General features: G+C 40.0%; 1 protein-coding gene across 2 annotated transcripts in view; it reads left to right on the forward strand.

Moving 5' to 3' along the window:
• FIG4 (FIG4 phosphoinositide 5-phosphatase) overlaps window positions 1-19,320 on the forward strand; it is a 167,286-nt gene that overhangs the window by 120,551 nt on the left and 27,415 nt on the right. The window contains exons 21-22 of one of the 2 annotated variants that reach the window (XM_030556095.1): window positions 10,453-10,535; window positions 13,142-13,231. In XM_030556095.1, coding sequence (XP_030411955.1) covers window positions 10,453-10,535; window positions 13,142-13,231 — 173 coding nt within the window. Of the gene's footprint in view, window positions 1-10,452; window positions 10,536-13,141; window positions 13,232-19,320 lie in introns of those variants that run through there. The other variant, XM_030556096.1, reaches the window with a different exon arrangement.

A 19,320-nucleotide genomic window follows, 5' to 3' on the forward strand; every position in this document is an offset into this window, starting at 1 on the left:
AAAATACATTTTTGACAGGACCTTTTGAGAGCTGTGAAACACTCCAGATGCTGCATTCATCAACCTAAAACTCTGATACCCAATTTGGTGGCCATCTATCTCATTTCTCCGAAGCCTGGCAAAGGATAATGAGACAAATGGGTTCTCAGCATCATTCATACCACTATACCATAGAATGCCTCTTTCCCATCCCTCTTCAGGGATCATTCTGATGAAAGGATGTTCATTCAAGAAGTAAAGTCCTTTCTTCATCAGGGTGCTGTAGTGCTGAGGCTGCCTCCAATACTGGGGAAAGTTTTTACTCAAAGTATTTCCTCCTCCTGCAAAAAGGGAGTATGAATCATAGAATGCAAACAGATCAATGTATTTACCTGTTGATTGATATTCAAAATGGCCACCTTGGCATCAGTAATTTCTTCACCATAATTCTTGATATGAAAGATGCCTGCTTCCACATAGACATCCACCCTTCACATAGAAAGTTCCTTAGACTCACTGTAGGTCTGAACTAGTTTCAACACAAAGTGCTCCCCTTTAGCCTTGCAGCAGCCCCAAGGCTATTTACAAAAATACTATCAGCAGTGGTTGCTCATTTCCAAGGCCACGGACCATCAGTTTTTTCTTACTTTGATTAGCTATTGATTTGAGAGATCTCATCAGGTGGTGCTGACAGCAACCTCCATTCTTGCTCCATTTTCTGCGTTCACTGGGACTCTGTATAAATATAAAATCCATTTTAGGTCTCATGCAAGCTATAGAGTTTATCAGGGCAATTCTGGAATCTATCAGTGCCACAGTATATCCTCCTCAGGCCAATCACCAATCCATAAAGGAAGTTGTTGTTCAACTCAGACTGAGTCCATGGGCTTCAGTCTGTTCATGTCTCAGCCTTCTAGGTTGCATGGTTTCCTGTACATGTGAGACCTTTTGCAAAGTTTTGACTTTGTCGCCTGCAATCTTGGCTTCAGATGGTATACACACGAAATAAATTACTCCCACATAGAGCATGAGCTTCTTTAGCCTGGTGGGAGACGAGGGAACAAGTGTGTGTTTGGGGAGTTCCCTTTAATTCTGTCCACGTATGAGGAGATATTGATCATGGACACCTCCTTGTTAGAGTGGGGTGCCCATCTGGATGAACACACAGCACAAGATGTGGACTCCCCAGGAGTCCATCATGGCCATAAACCTAGAAATTTGAGCAGTCCATGAGGCCTGCTAATAATTCCTACCACTCATTCAGACCTGAGGGGGAGCACAATCACCAACTTTCTGGATAGAGGTTGTCAATTTTTGGAGCTGGTATATTTGTCACCCGATCACTGTGTCAGCAGGACACTTCTCAGGGATTCATGACACACTAGCAGACATAGTCAGCCAGCTCCTCTAAAGACCACAAATGGGATATTCATTATTCTGTGGTACAGATCATATTTCATCAATGGGCTTCTCCATCCTGGGACCTGTTTATGACCCAAGAGAACAGAAAATGAATAATCTACCATTCCAAGGGCGACAAGGTCAGGACTTCAGAGGTGAAACACATTTCCCTTGGTCAGGACACCTAATGCCTGTCCTCCCTTCTATTGCACCATACCTTGCTTTCTGAGGAACATCAAGCAAGATAAGAACATAAGAACAGCTGTACCAGGTCAGACCAAAGGTCCATCTAGCCCTGTATCCTGTCTACCAACAGTGGCCAATGCCAGGTGCCCCAGAGGGAGTGGACATAACAGGCAATGATCAAATGATCTCTCTCCTGCCATCCATCTCCATCCTGTGACAAACAGAGGCTAGGGACACCATTCCTTACCCATCCTGGCTAATGGCCATTAATGGACTTAACCACCATGAATTTATCCAGTTCTCTTTTAAACACTGTTATAGTCCTAGCCTTCACAACCTCCTCAGGTAAGAAGTTCCACAAGTTGACTGTGCGCTGCATGAAGAAGAACTTCCTTTTATTTGTTTTAAACCTACTGCCTATTAATTTCATTTGGTGACTCCCGTAGTGCTTGTATTATAGGAATAAGTAAATAACTTTTCCTTATCCACTTTCTCCACATCACTCATGATTTTATATACCTCTATCATTTCCCCCACTTAGTCTCCTCTTTTCTAAGCTGAAGAGTCCTAGCCTCTTTAATCTCTCCTCATATGGGATCCATTCCAAACCCCTAATCATTTTAGTTACTCTTTTCTGAACCTTTGCTAGTGCCAGTATATCTTTTTTGAGAGGAGGAGACCACATCGGTACACAATATTTGAGAGGTGGGCTTACCATGGATTTACATAAGGGCAATAATATATTCTCAGTCTTATTCTCTATCCACTTTTTAATGATTCCTAACATCCTGTTTGCTTTTTTGACCGCCTCTGCACACTGCATTGTACATCATCAGAGAACTATCCACGATGACTCCAAGATCTTTTTCCTGACTTCTTGTATCTAAATTAGCCCCCATCATATTGTATGTATAGTTGGGGTTATTTTTTCCAATGTGCAGTACTTTACATTTATCCACATTAAATTTCATTTGCCATTTTGTTGCCCAGTCACTTAGTTTTGAGAGATCTTTTTGAAGTTCGTCACAGTCTGCTTTGGTCTTAACTATCTTGAGCAGTTTATCATCTGCAAACTTTGCCACCTCGCTGTTTATCCTTTTCTCCAGATCATTTATGAATAAGTTGAATAGGATTGGTCCGAGGACTGACCCTTGGGGAACACCACTAGTTACCCCTCTCCCATTCAGGGAATTTACCATTAATTCCTACCCTTTATTCCCTGTCTTTTAACCAATTCTCAGTCCATGAAAGGACCTTCCCTTGTGACAGCTTAATTTATGTAAGAGCCTGTCATGGTATAATTCCCCATTCTGAACCTTAGCGTCCAAAAGATGGGGTACCAGCATGAATTCCTCTAAGCTTAATTACCAGCTTAGAACCTGTAGCGCTGCCACCAACCAGGAATTCCAGTGCCTGGTACACTCTGGTCCCCCCAAAACCTTGCCCAGGGACCCCCAAGACCCAGTCCCTCTGGATCTTAACACAAGGAAAGTAAACCCTTTCCCTCACCGTTGCCTCTCCCAGGCTTCCCCTCCCTGGGTTACCCTGGAAGATCACTGTGATTCAAACTCCTTGAATCTTAAAACAGAGAGGAAAATTCACCTCCCCCCCCTCCTTCTCTCTCCCCCTCCCAGACTTTTCCTGAGAGAGAGAGAGTAATCCTAACACAGAGAGAAAATTAACCTTTCTCTCCCCCTTCCCTCCTTTCTCACCACCAATTCCCTGGTGGATCCACACCCAGTCCCCTGGGGTCTCACCAGAATAAAAAAACAATCAGGTTCTTAAACAAGAAAAGCTTTTAATTAAAGAAAGAAAAACCAGTAAAAATTATCTTTGTAAATTTAAGATGGAATAGGTACAGGGTTTTTCAGCTACAGACACTGGGAATACCCTCCCAGCCTAAGTATACAAGTACAAATTAAAATCCTTTCAGCAAAATACAAATTTAAACTCCTGCCAGCCAGATACACATTTGAACTCTTCCCAGCCACATACACATTTGCAAATAAAGAACACAAACATAACCTAACTCGCCTTATTTACCTAGTACTCACTATTCTGAACTTATAAGAGCCTGTATCAGAGAGATTGGAGAGAAACCTGGTTACATGTCTGGTCCCTCTGAGCCCCCAGAGTGAACAACAACCAAAAACTAACAGCACACACACAAACTTGCCTCCCTCAAGATTTGAAAGTATCCTGTCCCCTGATAGGTCAGGTGACAGCCTATCATAACCTAGTCCCAGATTTGGACCTTAGTATCCAAAATATGGGGGTTAGCATGAAAACCTCCAAGCTTAGTTACCAGCTTGGACCTGGTAAAGCTGCCACCACCCAAAAAATTAATGTTTTGGGGCACGCTGGTCCCCCCCAAAAACCTTCCCTGGGGACCCCAAGACCCAAATCCCTTGAGTCTCACAACAAAGGAAAATAAACCTTTTCCCTCCCCCCCCCCCAGGTGTTCCTGGAGAGATACACAGAAGCAAACTCCATGAATCTAAACAGAGGGAGTCCACCGTCTCTATTTCCAGTCCTGGAAACACAAGCACTTCCCTCTTCACCCAGAGAGAATGCAAAGTCAGGCTAGTAAATCTAACACACAGATTTCCCCCTGACTTCTTCCTCCCACCAGTTCCCTGGTGAGCTGCAGACTCAATTCCCTGGAGTTCCCCACTAAAAAAAAACTCCAACAGGTCTTAAAAGAAAGCTTTGTATAAAAAGAAAGAAAAATACATAAAAATGGTCTCTGTATTAAGGTGACAAATACAGGGTCATTTGCTTAAAAGAATATTGAATAAACAGCCTTATTCAAAAAGAATACAATTCAAAGCACTCCAGCAACTATAGACATGTAAATACAAAACAACAAACCATCTTTGTACTCACAACTTGGAAACAGAAGATTAGAAAGCAGGAAATAGAAAAATCCTTCCCATAGCTGAGAGGGACAGGCAGAAGACCAAAAACAAAGGACTGGCACACAAACTTCCCTCCACCCAGATTTGAAAAAGTCTTGTTTCCTGATTGGTCCTCTGGTCAGGTGTTTCAGATTACTTCTTTCCAGGTGTAAGAGACATTAATCCTTAGCAATCTGTTTATGACAGCCAGGCTCGCAGATCTTGTTAACCCTTTCCAGGCAAAAGAGATATGAAGTACTTCTGTTCTATTAACTCTTACTTATCTGTTTATGACAGAGCCTTTGGTGAGGGACCTTGTCAGAGGCTTTCTGGAAATCTAAGTACACTATGTCCACTGGATTCCCCTTGTCCACATGTTTGTTGACCCCTTCAAAGAACTCTAATAGATTAGTAAGACACAATTTCCCTTTACAGAAACCATGTTGACTATTGCTCAACAGTTTGTTTTTCTATGTGTCTGACAATTTTATTCTTAACTGTTGTTTTTACTAATTTACCTGGTACCAACGTTAGACTTACCAGTCTGTAATTGCCGGGATCACCTCTAGAGTTCTTTTAAAATATTGATGTTACATTAGCTAACTTCCAGTCATTGGGTCCAGAAGCTGATTTAAAGGACAGGTTACAAACCTTAGTTAATAGTTCCTCAACTTCACATTTGAGTTCTTTCTTGAGTTTCCCGAGTATGTATATAATAGGGGAATAGCAGAAGATAATGACTCCACCAAAATGATCTCAACTACCTCTGTCTGGGTGAACAGTCAAAACTCTGAAATAGCTTCTTCTTGACTATTAGAGCCTGTACTTTCCTGGAAGTAACTTATGAACCATTGTCCTCTTGACTCAGAAAAGTTGTTTTCTCTCATTCATACATCTCATGCTTACATTTTCTCAAGGCTTCCAGGACCTCATGGTCTAAGTAAGAAATTACAGAAATGTCACTCTGCTGGGGCACTGGCAAACAGTGTGTATGGTTTATTTTTCTCTATCAAAGCTCAAAGTCAAGCTACTTGTTAAATCCATTAACATAAACTTTAATTTGTTGTATTTTTAGTAAAATTATATTTAATGCCTACATGATTATAGGCCAAAATATCCTACATTTGGCTAAAAGTGTGTTGCTTGATAACCATGAATATTAAAATTATTTCTTTTCCAGAACAGTTTTCAACAATATATCAGTGACCTCGAGATTGTTTTATAGACTGTGATTGACTTCTCATATATGAATGTTAGCCACATGTACAGGGCTTAAATTTTCCCAAGCCCAGTTTGTGGTGTTCGATGCAATAATTCTGAAATACTGTGGTGTTAATGTAGGATGTGTCTCAGAATAATGAAGAGTTAGTGTCTTAGACCAATGGAAAAGAAGTGGGTTTTACAGTGGCTGTAGCAAGGAACCAGGAGTCACGACTCTTGAGCACTATCACCAACTCTTGTTCATGAGGTGCTGTGCAATCTGGGCAAGTGATTTCACTTCATTTTGTCCATCTATAAAATGGATATAATCCTTCCCTCCCTCTTTCTGAGCCTGAATACATTTTTGTAAAATATTTTGAGATGCTTTAATGAAAAGTGTATGTAAATTCAAAATATTATTTAAGACCTTTTTAAGCTGTATTAGTTTATAACCAGCGTTAAATTAATTTATTCTCATTGTTAATAACAACATTGAGTCATATTTTTCTCTGTTAGTACCCTTATGTCTATTGAAATGTACTGAGAATTTAATTATTAATTTGTGTAACTTTACTACTGCTGTGAATGATTGCCCATGGGCCCCAGTATGCCCGCTCGCAGTCCATTGCAAAACTTGGGACTATGTTAGTATTTGTGGCCACCATTATAAACCTCAAAAGCACAAAACTATCTTTGGTGCATATTTTATATATAAAGGTAATAATTATGCTTTTTTGTGGAGAGGTCAAATGTAAAAGAGTATGTTAGACACCAAACCTGTGTATATTCACTAGTTGATCTTGTTTTAGAATAGATTACTCAGTGTGGTTAGTTTGGAGTTAATTGCAGCATCAGATATGGGCTTTTGAGAGAATGTTTTGGAATTAACATTTCAGCAATAGCCGTTATTTGTCATGGGTCCCAGCATTCAGGTATCCAAAGAGAAGCTATAATGCAGGTTGTGAAACATGTGGGCTGAACTGCTAATGTGGTAGGAAATAATTTATGCAGTTAACTATGACTGAAAAGGATTAAAAATATCTAATTCAAGAAACTCTTATTTTTGAGAAACTGTAAACCTCAGGAATGTAACAGAAGTTTTATTTCAACTTCCATAAAGAACAAAGTTTTTTAATTTTATTTTCTGGTTGCAGAAATGCCTGTCATTTGAATAGTACCTATACTAAAAAGGAACGCTAATGTACCAGTGTAGATACAAAGTTTTCTAAACTAGGAAAATGGACGATTTTGGCATTGATCAAAGTGTCCGCTAGTTGTTAGTGTAGTTAACAATTTTTAAAATATCTGTTTTCTGCAGATACTTTGGTGCATTCTTGAGTAAATAATGTTATTACAGGACAATCAAATATTTGTGTTCTGGACTTTGAGTTATAAGGCATCGATGATAACAAAGTCAGAAGAAATAAAGTAAAATTACCTAAGCACTATCTATTTTACAAATAAATAAATCCTTTTATCTGGCATATCTGCATCTAGTAGATCCTTAGTATAGTGTAGAACTAATTATTTTTATATTAAAACAAATTAAATGTAGCTAGCATTCATAAAGACAGACTTCTAGTTTGAACTGTGGACATTTTAATGTACCTATTTGTTATATGCTGATGATGCTTTATACAGTTAGTGTGTAATACCTACTTTCATTCTGACCCTCTTTTTGCGCGGCCTTGGTCTCATCTCACACCATAATGACTTTTGGTTTTGTTTCGTTTTTGTTTTTATTTAAGTATCATCAAAATTGAATCTTTGTTTTTTAAGTTATGGAAATGTGGAAGAAACTAAAAATTGTTGAACCAAGATGATTCTAATGTCAGAAGCTGGGAACTTGCTAGCAAGTTAAAGTAGTATGGGCTGGATGAATGGATTTAAGGTGGATAGAGAGCTGGCTAGATCGTCAGGCTCAGTGGGTCGTGATCAATGGTTCCATGTTCAGCTGGTATCAAGCGGAGTGCCTCAAGAATCGGTCTTGGGGCCGGTTTTGTTCAGTATCTTCCTTAATGTGGAGGATGGCGTGGATTGCACCCTCAGCAAGTTTGCAGATGACACTAAACTGGGATGAGTGGTAGATACGCTGGAGGGTAGGGACCTAGACAAATTAGAGGATTGGGCCAAAAGAAATCTGATGAGGTTCAGCAAGGACAAGTGCACTTAGGATGGAAGAATCCCATGCACTGCTACAGACTAGGGACCAAGTGGCTAGGCAACAGTTCTGCAGAAAAGGACTTAGGGGCTACAGTGGATGAGAAGTTGGATATGAGTCAACAATGTGCCCTTGTTGCCAAGAACGCTAATGGCATTTTGGGCTATATAAGTAGGAGCATTGCCAGCAGATCAAGGGAAGTGATCATTCCCCTCTATTCAACATTGGTGAGGCCTCATCTGGAGTAGTGTGTCCAGTTTTGGGCCCCACACTACAAGAAAGATGTGGAAAAGTTGGAAAGAGTCTCACGGAGGGCAACAAAAATGATTAGGGGGCTGGAGCACATGACTTTTATGTGAAGAGGCTGAGGGAGCTGGGATTGTTTTAGTCTGCAGAAGAGAAGAATGAGGGGGGATTTGATGGCTGCTTTCAGCTACGTGAAAGAGGGTTCCAAAGAGAATGGATCTAGACCAGGCGTGGCCAACCTGAGCCTGAGAAGGAGCCAAAATTTACCCATGTACATTGCCAAAGGGCCACAGTAACGTGTTAGCTACTCCCCCCCCCACCCACCAGCAGCACCACTGATCAGCACCTAACCTTCCATCCCTGTGCCTCTCGCCCACTGTGATCAGCTGTTTTGTGGTGTGCAGGAGGCTCGGGGGATGGAAGTTGGGGGGAGGAGCCAGGGTGCTTCAGACTCAGGAGTAGGGACTGGGGCCTGGGACAGAACCAGAGGTTGAGCACCCTGGAGCACATTGAAAAGTTGGCCTCTGTAGCTCCAACCCTGGAGTTGGCACCTATGCAAGGAGCCCCATATTAACCTATGAAGAGCCGCATGTGGCTCCAGAGCCAAAGGTTGGCCACTCCTGATCTAGACTGTTTTCAGTGGTAACAGATGACAGAACAAGGAGTGATGGTCTCAAGTTGCATGGAGAGGGGAAGTTAGGTTGGATATTAAGAAAAACTTTTTCACTAGGAGGGTGGTGAAGCATTGGAATGGGTTACCTAGGGAGGTGGTGGGATCTCGATCCTTGGAGGTTTTTAAGGTCGGGCTTGACAAAGCCTTGGCTGGGATGATTTAGTTGGGGATTGGCCCTGCTTTGAGCAGGGGGTTGGACTAGATGACCACCTGAGGTCCCTTCCAACCCTGATATTCTATGATTCTAACTTCAAACATGTCTTGTTTTTATAAATTTTGCTGTGAATAAAAACTGAATTTGAAGAAAATTAATTACATTTAATGTTATGAATGTTTAAAGTGAGCAACTTTGAGCATGCGTATTTAGAAAATTTCTACACATTAACATTTTAAGGATGTCACCTTCCATTGGCTACAGTGATGCTTGTAAACACTACAGGCTTAATAAGAGGTGTAAAGTAGGGTTAATGTTTATCTAGGTCACGTGAAGTTTACTTCATTAAAGTTTACAAAATATGTTGATCTTTAGAGGGAAGGTGCTAAAGAAGTCAAATTCTTCTTTATAATTGCAAAAATTAATCACACTTTCTTAAATCTTACAGTAACACAAAGCAGACAGACTATTAGTAATAACAACAAAAATTGTTTTAGTATTGTCCTTGTAATATTTTTTTAAAAGGCTTTTCTGAAAAAAGGTACATGAGAACTTCTGTTTGGATTTGACACATCCTCTGTTATCTGCCAATGTGATTTTTTTTATACCTAGTTTATACCTTTTATGTAGACTGGTGGCCGATTGACCAGCTGGGCAGTCCAAAAATATCTAAATGATTGAGTGAGGTTCCAAATCCCTTTCCTCGGGGCAGGTTTTGTTAACAATGGACAATACAGAAGACTTGATTGGAAAGAAATATTTTCTTTGCCAGGACACATCCAACTCTCCCTAGTCCATCTCTGATTCTGGGTCTTTCACTATTAAGGATAGGTTGTCTCTGTTTTATAGGCACTGCTTGCAACCTGCAGTCACATGACCCTTATCAGTTTTAAGGAGTTTAACCTTAAAATAGGGCACAGCAGCCTGCACATGCACATTAGCACCCTGTTCCACTGGACCTGTATATTTCATGAACGTGTAACTTTTTAAAACTATAATGGAAATTAAAATAATTTTAGTCTGAAGAAAATTAGGGGTTTTCTTGACGTAGTATAGAGCAAGATTAAAGATAAATGGTGAAAGGTTTTTGTAAATGACTTGTATAATGTTTTCTTTCCTAAACTAAAAATAAATAAAATATCATAAAAGCATACAACTTGTAATATATCCACAATATGAATTATTTATACAAATATTTTTATATTGTACTTTATATTAGCAATAAAATAAATCTCAGGTTCTTTCCAAATTGATGGATTATACCATATGCTATCATATTGTGTCTATTTCAGTAACATTTTCCTTTCTTAGTGAACAAATAAAATGAAGAATAATCTAAAAAAAAATCATCTTAAAAGATTCAGTATAAGCCTAGAAAGGTTGGCAAGAAGTACAAGAGAGACTTTTTTTTATTGGTTTTATTTGCATTTATTATAATATGCTTTTTTTCCTGATCTAGAAAGAATTCAGTTATATCTAGTAAACTTTTGTTTGGAAATTGGCATAGTATTCTATTTCTGAAAAACTTACTTGGGTTGTTTTTTCCTCCCCCCAGAACATAGTTCAGTCCATGAAAGATATATATGGGATTAACCTCTCAGATGTTCCTTCAGAGGATGACCTCACAATATATACAAGGTAAGAACATTCTCAGTCATAATTAGTAAGTGATGATTGGAGCTAGTTAAATACTCTGTATGAGAAATTGCTCCTCCTTCTTCAGAATTTATTTAAACATTGTTCTGGTATGGCACTGGCACTAGCACTAGAGTTAACTTGAAGCTGGCAGTAGTTTACTATTCTGTGTCTTTAAAATCAAACTCTTAATCTCTCGTATGTGTGCACTCAATTTTCTTAACTTCAGCGTGAAGCTGTGCAGATGCCTCCAAGTGCAGAATCTGATAGTTAAATCAAATGGACTTGTAGTGAAATATCAGTTAACATTTTTCCAGGAACAAGGGACAAACTCAAATTAATAGTGGCTCTTGAATTTACAAGTACATAGTTCCCATTTATTCTCAAATGTTGAATTACACCAATTTATAAAATGTCAACATTAGAGTTCTGCAACTTCAGAGAATTTTTTAAAAATAATTTAAATTTCCAATCCGATAAACAATCTTAGCTATAAAATGCAAGTACAATTACATAAATTAACCTTTTTTGGTAAGAAAACCGTTATGTTTCTGTCTTCTGCAGAGAGGCACAAGTGTTAGCTATACCTCTTATATAAAATCTTGTTCGGCTGTGACTGTTCCAGGAAAAATGTTTCTGATTGGTATTCAACATTTTTCTTCAAATATTTACACCTTTTTTGCTATATGCCAGGTCATTCAGAAGCTACTTATGCATTTTCTGTCTCATCAGAGGCAACTATCTTAAGGTTTAAAACTGCTGGTTTTCATCTGAGACTGGAACCAATTATTAAATCTGGCATACAGGCTACTAGTGGAAAAGTGGGAAAAAATGACCGAACTAGGAGGGTAACTCATAATAACAGTGCATTAAGATCTTAAATGATAACTTTCTTGTACAAATACTTCATAGTTTTGATAGGAGATGGTTGAAGCCAAATTAACTGGGACTCCAATATCATGGTTTGATGAAATAGTAACTATATAGCTTACTCTGTATCAAAATTATAAGGAAGTACTTTGGATCCAATTCGCAAAAGCATTTAAGCATATATTTAAGTTTTGTCATGAATAGAGATGGACTTCAGCACTTACTTAACTTTAAATGCTGTCCTGAGTAGGAATGGTTTCCTGAACTGGGCCCTTTCTGTTAGTAAATTATAGTCAGAAAAGCAAAATAATAGGAAGGCAGTCAGGGAAACTTAAATTGAAATTGAAGTCTCTTCTAATTTGTTAAGGCCTGTAATGCTGTTGCCATGCGAGCAACTGCTTACCCAGTCACGTGTTGTGCAAATCAGTTATGCTAGTCTGGTAAATCAATGTTTTAAACACCTGCTTAGGCTTTTGAATTAATTAATGGAGCACTGGACAATAGAAAACTACACCTCATAATGAAAACTTAGACATACATGTTTGTCAAGTGAATGACTGTAAGCCATGTGTTGAAATGCAGCTGTGCAACTTTAGATTTGCTTTATGATGTGTAATGACTGGCTAATTACATTACATTACATTACTTATTATGTTGTGAACCATCCCTGAATTGTGAGGAGAAATTTAATTCACTATAGTCTCTCCATGTGATATGTTCTTAGTTTAGTTTAAAAATAATCAGTCCTAATATTATTTGACTATATTGACTATTTTTTTAAAGGCCTCCTTTTAGAAAATCAAGTATAATATCATGACTTAAATTTACTGAGGCTGAGGCAGGGAGAATGCTGTTGCTAAAGAGCTCAAGTCTGCCATATGCAATGGAGTTACTGAGTTCCCCCCAATTTTCCCTTCATAGCTACTAGCCTGGTTCATCCTTCTCAGCTCTTCTACTGATTTCCCTTTCATCTGCTGCCTGGAAGGAACCCAAATGTGTGTTTCTGTCCTCCATTCCTTTTCACAAGCTTTATGAGAGCAGAGGAAATCCTCTACTCTGAAAGTATAGACTGGATAGAGGAGGAAGACATATTTGCATATCCTTCTGAGGCAGATAAAGACTTATCCAATTAAATAGCTAAAACCAGTGAAATGAGAGGGCAGCTTTTCAAGCTATGCAAGTCAAGTAGGAGAGAGGTCAGAATCAGACTTATCTGCATGGAACTTGAGCCAACTTGCCATCTATTTAGCTTACTTCTCTCTACAGCTGCGCTACCACCCAATTCCAGTAGTGACACCCAGGTGCTCCTCTTTCTCTCTCCTCCTAGAGGTCTTCTGTGGGGAGTTCATGCTATTGGAAAGAGCAGTTAACTCTGACTGTCTCCTCTTGCTGATGGCCCCATCTGCTGCCTGTGAAATAGTAAGCAAAACCTACTAGTGGGCAAGACCTCCTCCTAGCTAAAAAGGGGCCCAAAATGTACCCAAACTTTAGTTTTAAAAGCAACTTAAAAAAAACCAAAAAACTAGACCAAGATAAGTGTATTAATCATCATGACTCTCACTTTTGTGTTAAGTGAGGTGAGTGTTCCAGCTGTCCTTTAATGTACCCAGTGTGACTTACTGAAACTGCATGACTCTCCAAATTGTACAGAACTGTCATTTTCATTAATTCACTGAAGTTAGTGCAAATAGTTCTTGCTCTCTTTATGACTTATACTTTTATCCACTGCTACTCCATAGGTTTGTTCAGTTAGGGCAGAATCAACATAAACAAGACAAGAGCAGCCAGCAGCTTTGTTCAAAACATCATCTAGATGGGGTTATAAATATGTAAGTACTGTTTATTTTTTCATTTTTTTTCCTTTTAGTTCGGTTCTTGCTGTGGTTTCCCTCTTGTGAGATAATTCTTTGAAGTCTGACAGTGTACCTTAAAAATCATTGAATAAATGTCTGATATCAAAATATCATGAATGCCACAAATATTTTCTACCTATTCTTTCGTCAACATCCATTACTTGTATAGGATACAGGGTTCAGTCCCGAAACATAGTGGGTAGCTGTGACATGGGTGGATTGTACCCACCGAAACAGGAATCTAGCAGTCTGTCTTTTTCTCACTCAAGTGACACTTGTATAATATATCCCGCAAATAAAATCTCATTTAATTTAAATGAATTTTCAGCTTTCTGTGAAAGTTGTATTTTAGAATTTTTAATTAATATCCTATATCTGCCCACCAGTATTCCAATTAGGAGTGTTCAAATCTGAATTTATTTTCAAATATATTCTTTTGGATCTGAAGATTGTTTGGTCCTCTATCATATCCCCCCTTAATAGTCTCTTTTCCAAGCAGAAAAGTCCTAGTCTTATTAATTTCTCCTCATATAGCAGCTGTTCCATACCCTTAATCATTTTTGTTGCCCTTTTCTGAACCTTTTCCAATTCCAGTATATCTTTTTTGAGAAGGGGCAATCACATCTGCACACAGTATTCAAGATGTGGGCTTACCATGGATTTATATAGAGTCAATATATTTTCTATCTTATTGTCTATCCCTTTCTTAATGATTCCCAACATTCTGTTTACTTTTTTGACTGCTGCTGCACATTGAGTGGATGTTTTCCGAAAGCTATTCACAATAACTCCAAGATCTTTCTTGAGTGGTAACAGCTAATTTAGACCCCATCATTTGATATATATAGTTGGGATTATGTTTTCCAATATGCATTACTTTGCATTTATCAACATTGATAAAGTGATGTTTTCAAAAGATTCCTAAACTACAGATTAATTTTAAATGCTTCCAATTTATTTTCAAAAGGGTAATTAATATGCAGTTTCTTAGAATACTTCATTAAAACAGTTTGATTTAAAAATATATTATTTTCTGTTAAAATGTCTGGAGTGGCTCACGACTGAGTGCCTTCCTCAGGGCAGAGTGTCAAAAACAGGGCAGATACCTCAAACTGGAGGTACGTTCTATCATTAGATTTTACCAGGCCAGTAACAAATGTGAGCTCCTAGATCACTGTAACAATCTTACCACGGAGTCACAATCAGTCCCTTTGGAGACTCCACTCTATCTTGTCACCTAGACAAACTGGACTTAGTGATAAATGGTCACATAAACCAAAAATCACACCACATTCGGGTTGCTTACAGTCCCACCAGGCCAGTCACTTACCCCAGTTCACTTGGTACCCTAAGTCTTATACCAAAGACAGCAAACACCCCTAGCCAATCCTGTAATAAACTATCTAAATGTTTAGTAACTAGGAAAGAGAAAGAGTTACATATTGGTTAAAGCAAGCAAACATAGATATACAAATGAGTTATCATCTAAATCGTAAGAGTGACAGAGTTGTAGAGACCTGTCAATTCAAATTCTCTTTCAGGGGACCCCAGGTGATAAGCCCTAGGGATCTCTGACTTCAGTGTAGTTTCTCTGGCCCTATGAGAGTTCATACAGCAACAGGATGAAAAATCTTCACATTAGCTATTTTTATTTAACTCTTCCAGCATTCAAAGGAATGGGATGAGGCCTTCTGTGCATACTTCACCATGGGTGCAGTAGGATCATTCTGTCTATTGCGATGATCCTTGATGGCCCCTCTAATTTTGACAGTTCTTCAGGATGGGTGGGGAGGGGAAACATTCTTCCCATCTGGCTTCACAAGTTTAGAGCAAACATTTTTAAAGTTATAAAGCAAAAATGTACATATTTCTTTATAGCATAGAATACAGACATTGCAAGTGAGGTTAGTACATGCAGCAACTTAAAAGTATTTCATCAAGTTTAATTCTTGTAAGAAGAATACCTATTTTGAAATGGTCTGGTTTCCAGCTGTGAGTATGTCGGTTCTTAACTAATGCCTGCAGTCTTGGCAGGAGCTGACACTTGATCTGCTAGCATCACACTTTCGTTTTCTGAAAAAATAAAGAAAACTTATGCTGACAGCCCACTTTTGTATTAAAGACCTTTCCCATATAGACACTTGATTTACCTAGATGCTAAAAAAAATTATTTTGCACATTCTTGCCTTCAGAAGATAATGCAGAACTCTGAAATGGGAGACACCTCTGAACTTTTAAATAAAACTAGCTAGAGATGCTAAACTCAGCTTCAGAGAATCATAGAATCATAATTATTAGGGTTGGAAGGGACCTTAGGAGATCATCTAGTCCAACCCCCTGCTCAAAGCAGGACCAATCCCCAAATGGACCCCTTAAGGATTGTACTTACAGCCCTGGGTTTAGCAGGCCAATGCTCAAACCACTGAGCTATCCCTCCCCTCCAATTTTAATAGGAGATTATACCTATCGCCTAGAACTGGAAGGGACCTTGAAAGGTTGAGTCCAACCCCCTGCCTTCACTAGCAGGACCAAGAGAATTGTCTTTGATATTGCAAAAGTTAAGAATTAAGTGGGAGGAAGGAATTTGCAAGGGAAATTAAATCTGTTCAAAAATAACAAAATTGCATTCACCTCTTGTGAGCGCCATATGGACGAGTGTGTGCAGACCTGCACTTTCTCTCCTTGTAGCCCTCACTAGGCTTAGGTCCTCAATTAGTCCTGTAGTCTATCAGTGGTCTCAGCCCTAGGATCAAGCTGTATTACAGGGCTTCCCCCGGAGGCAATGTCCTCGCCATCTCTAGGCATTTCAGGCCTCAGCTCTCATGCTGGGTCACTAAAGGGTTCAGTTCCCCTTCTGGGGTGCCTCAAAGTCCAGGCCACTTTGCCTAGGCTAATAGGAGGTGGGGGAACCCAGACCTGCCACTAGTCCAGGTCCCAGCCCATCAAAGCCATGCCAGTGCTCTAATTCCCTGTGCCACTTCCCTGCGGCCTGCATAGAATCATAGAAGATTAGGGTTGGAAGAGACCTCAGGAGGTCATCTAGTCCAACCCACTGCTCAACACAGGACCAACACCAACTAAATCATCCCAGCCAGGGCTTTATCAAGTCAAGTCTTCAAAACCTCTGAAGATTGAGATTCCATCATCTCCCTAGGTAACCCATTCTTGTGCTTCACCACCCTCCTAGTGAAATAGTTTTTCCTAATATCCAATTCAGATCTCCTGCACTGCAACTTGAGACCATTGCTCCTTGTTCTGTCATCGGCCACCGCTTTGAACAGCTCCATCCTCTTTAGAATCCCCCCTTCAGATAGTTGAAGGTTGCTATCAAATCCCCCCTTAGACATCTCTTCTGCAGACTAAATAAACCCTGTTCCCTCAGCCTCTCCTCATAAGTCATGTGCCTCAACCCACTAATCATTTTCATTGCCCTCTGCTGGACTCTCTCCAATTTGTCCACATCCTTTCTGTAGTGGGGGCCCAAAACTGGATACACTACTCCATATGTGGCCTCACCAGTGCTGAATAGAGGAGAATAATCATTTCCCTCAATCTGCTGGCAATCCTTCTACTAATGCAGCCCAATATTCCATTAGTCTTCATGGCAACAAGGGCACACCGACTCGTATCCAGCTTCTCATCCACTATAATCGCCAGGTCCTTTTCTGCAGAACTGCCGCTTAGCCAGTCAGTCCCCAGTCTGTAGCAATGCATGGGATTCTTCCGTCCTAAGTGCAAGACTCTGCACTTGTCCTTGTTGAACCTCATCAAATTTCTTTTGGCCCAATCCTCCAATTTGTCTAGGTCACTCTGGACTCTATTCCTACCTTTCAGCATGTCCCCCCAACCTAGTGTCATCTGCAAACTTGCTGAACGTGCATAACTCCCATCATCCAGATCATTAATGAAGATGTTGAACAAAACTGGCCCCAGGACAGACCCCTGGAGCTCTCTGCTCAATGCCAGCTGCCAACTAGACATCTAGCAGTTGATCACTAATGGCTTTGCAATCACATCTCCCTAGACCAACTCCCTAAGCACCCTCGGATGCATTAGATCCATCTTCATGAACTTGTGCATGTCCAGCTTTTATAAATAGTCCTTAACCTGTTCTTTCACCACTGAGGGCTGCTAACCTCCTCCCCATAGTTTACTGCCCAGTGCAGCAGTCTGGAAGCTGACCTTGTCTGTGAAGACCGAGGCAAAAAAAACATTGAGTACTTCAGCTTTTTCTGCATCATCTGTCACTTGGTTGTTACCCTTCACATCCCTTGTTAGCTGCAACTCCAATTGTGGTTTGGCCTTTCTGATTACACCCCTGTATGCTCGAGCACTATTTTTATACTCCTCTCTGCACCATCTTCACTCTTACTTCAGGCCTTTTTCCTGATGGAGTCTTAGCAACGAGCCCAGAGCTCCTTCTCACTCTCTCCAGCATCTGCCATCACTGCCCTGTCCAGATCCTGCAGCTCCCTCAGTCAGCCACACACCATCCATACACCATCCAATACAGTGCAGTTGCGAAAAAAGCTAATATCATTCCGGGCTATGTTAACAGGAGTGTTGAATGTAAGACACAGAACGTAATTGTCCTGCTCTGCTCGGCACTGGTGGGGCCTCAAGTGGAGAACTGTGTCCAGTTCTGGGTGCCACACTTCAGGAAAGATGTAGATAAATTAGAGAGAGCCCAGAGGAGAGCAACAGAAATGATAAAAGGCTTACAAAGCTGACCTTTGAGGAAAGATTTTTAAATACTGGGTATTATATTCTTAAGAAAAGAAGACAGAGGGGATCTGATAAGTCTTCAGATATGTTAAGGGCTGTTATAAAGAGGACTGTGATCAATTGTTCTCCATGTCCACTGAAGATAAGACAAGAAGTAATGGGCTTAATCTGCAATAAGAGCGATTTAGCTTAGATATTAGGGAAAAGCTTTGTAACTATAAGGGTAGTTAAGCTCTAGAATAGGCTTCCAAGGGAGGTCATGGAATCCCCATCATTGATAGTTTTTAAGAACAGGTTGGACAAACACTTGTCAGTGATAGTCTAGGTTTTCTTGGCCCTGCCTCAGCGCAGGAGTTGGACTTGACGACCTCTTGAGAGCCCTTCCAGCCCTACTTTTCTATGATTCTATAAGAAGACTTAAATTTTACAGTAGACTATTGCTAGGCAAGAAGATTATTTCCCCCCAAGAATTATGCAAGCACAGACAGTACTGAAGGGGGTTTATTTACAGTACTGAGAAAACTGACAAACAGCTTTAAAGATCTGGTTCTATAGTGGCCAGTTATGTACAATTTTTATTAGTTTATTTGCGTTTATTTGTACATACAGAGACAGACATTGTTACAAGTTGAGAGAACCCTGAACGAAGATAAAAATAAGAACAGTACTTACATATAAAAGTCATTTTAATTCCATTAAATGTTTGACTGCCTTGCAGGGGAAGGAGGCGGGGCGGGGTTACAGGTTTGTAAGTTTACTTGTAAATTTTTTTGATTTTGTATAACAGAGTTCCTCACACTTGCCCCACTTGTAAAATGGGGTGCAGCCCTCTAGTGTATCTTGAGATGAAGAACTGGAGCTTGCTTTTAAATTTAGGAAGAGCCTTGTGCAGTGGCTGGCTTGCTGACAGCAAGATTTTACATTTAAAGTGTTGTTGCTCCTTTTCGGCCTGAGTGGCTTGTCCAAGTTTGGGACCCTGGGGATGTTCCTGGTGGACGTAGAAATTGATAGTCTGGGATTTCTTTGATGCAGTCATATTTATTTACAAAGAATGTACAAAGCCCTGTGTCTCTGAATGCTGAAAGAACCAAGAACAAAAAGGAACAGTTTCTGAGCTTACAGTCCCCAAATCTCTTTAGCCAGCACCAGACCCAGAAGCTCTCGCCTAGCTTTTTCCAGGGTCATGCTGTGCTTTCAGGTTCCTCTTGGCTCTCTTGCCTCTCCCTCTCTCTCTCTGTTCTTGTCTGTCCTCAGTTTTTGTGTGTTCTCTTCCCCCTCCCCGCCACACACACCCCTTCCCAAAACATTACTGAGCCAAAAGCTAGTTCACATACACCTTT

The sequence above is a fragment of the Gopherus evgoodei genome, chromosome 3 (genome assembly GCF_007399415.2).
Source record: "Gopherus evgoodei ecotype Sinaloan lineage chromosome 3, rGopEvg1_v1.p, whole genome shotgun sequence".
NCBI lineage: Eukaryota > Metazoa > Chordata > Testudines > Testudinidae > Gopherus > Gopherus evgoodei.